The sequence below is a fragment of the Hermetia illucens genome, chromosome 5, assembly GCF_905115235.1.
Source record: "Hermetia illucens chromosome 5, iHerIll2.2.curated.20191125, whole genome shotgun sequence".
Taxonomy (NCBI): Eukaryota; Metazoa; Arthropoda; class Insecta; order Diptera; family Stratiomyidae; genus Hermetia; species Hermetia illucens.
Genome location: NC_051853.1, coordinates 56,585,330 through 56,590,986, shown reverse-complemented (window position 1 = coordinate 56,590,986; position 5,657 = coordinate 56,585,330). Strand labels below are relative to the sequence as shown.

The 5,657-nt window shown below is 42.9% G+C and overlaps 1 protein-coding gene across 1 annotated transcript; it reads left to right on the top strand.

Moving 5' to 3' along the window:
- Nucleotides 1–4,689: 4,689 nt before the first annotated feature.
- Nucleotides 4,690–5,407, top strand: LOC119657231 (pupal cuticle protein-like). The gene is made up of 2 exons (XM_038064043.1): nt 4,690–4,842; nt 4,971–5,407. The coding sequence occupies exons 1-2, from the start codon at nt 4,831–4,833 to the stop codon at nt 5,346–5,348; spliced, it is 390 nt and encodes a 129-aa protein (XP_037919971.1). The 5' UTR covers nt 4,690–4,830; the 3' UTR covers nt 5,349–5,407.
- The last annotated feature ends 250 nt before the right edge of the window (nt 5,408–5,657 follow it).

Below are 5,657 nucleotides of genomic sequence, written 5' to 3'. Positions count from 1 at the left end.
GATCAAACTTGGGGATAATATGCTTCATATTATATTTTATACTACTACCAACTTTTATAACTCTGAAATAGACTTAAGAGGGTTTTACTCAATTTTCCCAAAAATATGATAATATACTATTATTAACTTAATTTGAACAGATATCGATATGGAGAGTATTTTGAGCCCTGGGCACCGTATAGAGGCAGCTTCAAGATTTTTTTTCAGATTTTTCGCTTGAGTAGTTTCTGAGAATGGGTCCGTTAAAGTAATCATCACTTTGCACCCCTCCCACTCCTCGCCTTTTTAAGAAATCTCAAAACTAAAACCGGCTCCGAAAAGTACTGATCGAGATCTTTCATTTGATATCCCGCATAACTATATTTGGTGAAAAAAAATTTTACACCCACCTTTTACATGTATGAGGACTTTCCTAAATCTCAACCTAGAAGGATATCAATCACTGCTTGTCTGGGGGTCGTGTCAATCGGTACAGCCATTTCTGAGAAAAGTGCCTGTGACAAACAGACAGACAGACAGACATACAGATAGACAGACAGACGGGCAGACAGACAGACATTGCTACACCCACAGCGATCACCAGGCAATCTTCTTTGAGACATGTATCGAGCCACAGGGCAAAGAGCTATCATGCCCGAAACCGAAAAAGGTTTCAGGCTGGTCTGCAAAATCTTTGGGTGAGCAGACCTTCATACAGGTGTGGTTAGATCAACCTGATAAAGCAGACGCTTCTACGGAAAGAGCCGTCCATCTGGCTCAATGCATCGCCAAAGCATGTGACGCGTCTATGCCTAGGAGGTGCCCATTCCCCAGTAGAAGACCAAACTACTGGTGGAATGATGAACTGACCGGTCTTCGATCAGCCTGCCACCGAGCCAGAAGAGCGGCTCAGAGGGCGGTAGGTAGAGTCGATCAGGGGCAGAAAGAGTGCGCCTATAAGGCAGCCCGCAAAACCCTCAAGCTCGCCATCCAGCGAAGCAAGGCGAAATGCTTTAAGGAGCTCTGCTCAGAAGCGGACAGAAACCCGTGGGGGAGTGCTTATAGAATCGTGATGGGACGATTCAGAAGCCGCTCCTCTCCGCAGATTACGTTTCCCACCCTCTTGCTGAAAATCATCCAGAGGTTATTCCGCCAGCAAGAGGAGAGCACCGACATATTCCAACCACCTCTGAATGTGACGACAATTCCTCCAGTCACCAGAGACGAACTGCTGGAGATCTGCGGCAGAATAGGAGACAATAAAGCGCCGGGCCTGGACGGAGTACCGAATAACGCCCTTAAGCTTGCCGTGAAATCCAGGCCGGACATGTTCGCTGAGTTGTTCGAAGCGTGCATGTCCGAAGAAATATTCCCGGCGGCTTGGAAGCGACAGAAGTTGGTACTTCTACCTAAGCCTGGTAAACCTCCAGGTGAACCATCGTCATACCGACCCATATGTCTTTTGGACACTGTCGGGAAAATGTTGGAGCGGGTAATCTATAATAGATTACTCCCGGTTGTTGAGAGCCAAGGCGGCCTTTCAGATCGGCAGTATGGGTTCCGAAAAGCCAGATCAACCATTGATGCCATCAAATTGGTTAATGGCTTGGCCGAAGATGCAATTCACGGAAAGGGTAGTACCAGCAAATATTGCGTGGTAGTAACCCTGGACGTGAAAAATGCATTCAATTCGGCCAATTGGAATCTAATACGCAAATCCCTAACGAAGGTTGGTATTCCCGCCTATCTCGCTGCTATCGTCGATAGTTACTTAACTGAAAGGAGGCTCTGGTATGACACTGATGACGGACCCCAGGAGTATGTTGTTTCCGCGGGTGTCCCACAGGGTTCCGTATTGGGCCCACTACTGTGGAATATCATGTACAACGATGTTCTTAATCTTCCCCTTCCGGAGGAAGCCACAGTGGTGGGTTACGCTGACGACATAGCGCTGGTTGTTGTCGCAAAGCAAGTGAGGCAATCAGCGCTGTGAAATGCTGGTTAGAGAGCTCTGGTTTGACGCTTGCGGAGGAAAAAACAAAAGCGGTCCTCATCACGAAGCGCCGGAGGAGAAATTAAGCCCGTGTTAGAATCGGGAATCATATCATCACTTCTAAGCCGACCATCAAATACTTGGTGATAGACAGCAAGCTCAGCTAAAAGCAACACGTACAGTATGTTTGTGATAAATCATCCACTGCTAGTATGGCCCTGGCGAGGATGATGCCGAACGTGGGAGGGCCACGGCATACCTCTAGGTTACTTATAGCCAGGGTGGTGACCTCAATCATGCTCTATGCGACCCCAGTTTGGAGCGAGGCATTGCGGATGTCAGTTAACACTAGCAAACTGAATGCAGTCTACAGGAGGACAGCTCTGAGGGTATGCTCTGCCTTCAGGACTGTCTCAGATGATGCAGCATTCGTCATCTCTGGAATGATGCCGATTGACATCTTGGCAGATGAGATGGCGAATATATACCATGCGAAGCCAATCTCTCCCTTATCGCAGACGAAGAACGTTGAGAGGGAGAGATCCATAAATTGATGGCAAGAGCGTTGGGAACGTTCGGGAAAGGGTCGGTGGACTCACAGGCTTATTCCTGCCATCAAAGAGTGGTTGGAGAGACGACACGGTGAGATTAATTATAATCTCACCCAGTTTCTCCTGGGACACGGAGGATATCTCCAATACCTTCACAGGTTTAAATTGGAGACCTCACCCGACTGTCCAAATTGTGATGGAGTCCCAGAGGACTCAGAGCATGTATTCTTCCACTGTCCGAGATTTGTGGAAGAAAGGAGGAATCTAGAGGAGACTCTAGGAGAGGTGCTGGTACCAGAAAATCTGGTGCCGAAAATGCTAGCACATCAAGAGAATTGGGATGCGGTCAACTCCATGGTCGCATCTATTCAATACAAATTGCGAAAAGCAGAGGAAAGAAGAAAAGCGCGGCCACGTGCGCCGCGTATAGAAGAAATGGGATTAAGCTAGAGCGAGCTGACTCCGCCCCGTGATGTAATACCTTATGGTGGTTCCGCGGGGCAGGAAGGGAGTCGGGGGTGGTTTTAGTGGGTAAAAATCCCACACGCTGGTGTGTCCAGACCAGTGTCTTTTGAAGATTTCCACCTCCTCAAAAAAAAAAAAAGACAGACAGACCGATCTTAATAAGGTTTTGTTTTGCAAACAAAACTTAAAAACTGAGTCTAGACTAAGGTTTTCTACCAATGAGCGCAGTTTAATTTGTATTTTACTTTTTCTTTTGTGTGCAAATTATTCATAATTGACTGTCATAGCTTTTGCTTCACTAGGGAAAATAGGTCGATTTCGGCAGTTGCCTTTTTTTCGAATACCAGACTAATCAAAATACATCTTAAACTCTGCGAGCGTTCAGTTGCAGGTTTCTCCTCTAGTTCCCCGGAAAACCTTAAGGGGTCATCTCGTGTGAAGGCCGTTTTTTGGCTTTTTTGGAAATTTTTTGTGAAGCACTGGATATAGATACAAATACGATTTTTTCACCAAAGATTTGTTAATATCTTGAACGTGTATATTAATTTTCCCAGCCCGATCGCATAGTTGGTTATTGAAATACAAAGCAATTTATACACCCATCTCCAAAAAAGGTGTTTTTCTGCTGCCACGCTAGAGGGCGCTGTCATCATCTTAGAGAAAAAAAGTAAACGGCACTTTAACGTACAGACTTAACTAAAGTCCGCGAACTAGGATTATCAAAAAATATTAAAAACTAAATTTTTGACACCATATTAAACTTTTTTTTAAGAATTGTAGTGTTTCTTCACGGCTTCTTTAATGAATAAAAAAAAAACTACTGAACGAATCGCAATTATCCTAGTTTGCAGACCGTAGAAATATATTGGTTTGGTTTGGTTGGATAGATTTTGGGCTATGGTGGCAGTCGATTTTCAACATGCAGTTTCGAGAAAAACGCATTTAAAAAGTAGAATGCAATTTTTAGCCATAAAACCTTAACTGACCATTAATCTGCTATACCTAATCCATAAAACTTAGGTTTCTTGAAGAAACACATGTACAGCCTTGGATTCAATTTTTGTCCCTTTAACGAAGTCATTCGAACGTCGTTCGGATTGATAAATACGCGCTTTATTACGGCGATCGACATAAATCTGGCATGTTACTTATCACGTGTTTAAACACTATAATTTCCGAATGACCCGGAATATCAAAAAATCACTTTGTGTATATATTCTACACTATAGCTAGATATAATTGATGCCAAAAGAAAAATTCGATTCCGCGAATCCGACACACGGGATGACACCCTTAAGTATCCTTGAGGGACTATGCCTGTTTAGCTATTCATAGTAATCAGAAGTGATCACTCTTCCGTTTTAAGGGTTAATCTTTCCCAAAATTTTATTTCTTTTAGGGACTCTCCATTTTTACTCAAACAAGGTTCAACTTTGATATTTTAAATTGTATAATATTAAATATAATTAATATAATAAGTTTTCGTTCCAAACATACTACACATATTCATCGGCTTCAATAATACAAAATTAGTAGAAAATTATTTTCCTTGCTACAATTTTCCTTGCTTAATGGAATGCAGCCTGAACTGGATTTCAAAGAAAGTGTGTTCGGGTGTTTGGAATTCCTGAGATTCACATACGCTGGCCTTGCATTTTTCTATTTTGGTCAAAATCGTTGTTAACTGGAACAATAAATAAAAAAACAGAAAACGTAATGAGATAACCCCACTTTTGGATGCGTCAATTAATGGATCGCATATCACGCATTTCATATAAAAGACCTGATCATCATCCCAATCGGTATCAGTTTCACATTTGAATAGATCAAATCGAAAACATCATGTTCAAGTTTGTAAGTTCCATAACATTATAATATATCAAAATATTAAAATGCCTTATCGGTCTTCCGCTGATGATATGCCAATAATAATCACCAATTTAAATAAGCCTCTAATGCAATAATTTTCGTAATGATCACAGGTAGTACTCGCCGTAGTTGTTGCCTTGGCTGCCGCCCAACGCACCCCAGAAGCCACCGCTGAAATTCGCAGCTTAACCAACGATGCTAGTCCTGATGGTTCATACCGCTACTCCTTCGAAACCTCAAACGGAATTGCTGCCCAAGAACAAGGTGTAGGTGGTGTCCAAGCTGCCGGAGCCGCTTCCCACACCTCCCCTGAAGGCATCCCAATCCAACTTACCTACACTGCTGACGAAAATGGATTCCACCCAGAAGGTGCCCATCTCCCAGTCCCACCACCACCACAACCAATCCCAGACTACATTGTCCGTGCCTTGCAATGGATCGAAGCTCACCCATACAAAGAGGAATATGCTAACAAGCCACAACGCTATTAAGTGAAACTGATGGTTTAAATTGTTACAAATATTTAAATAAAACATAATTTAAACTAACATTTGAAATGTGTTGTGACTTATCAACTTGATTAAGGTATGGATTGTTTTCCTCTTCCGGAAGGAGACAGTGAAATGTGCATGTTCAAAGCTCATGGGCTTGCATTATGCCAGTGCTCAAAAACTGCTTAAATCTGCATAATTCGAATGTTTATACTGGTTATCGTTATAATCTTATAACCAGCTCCGGTGACGATAAGTTAATAATAAACTGAAGTGGATTAAATTATTACTCCCAACTTGGCGGCAACA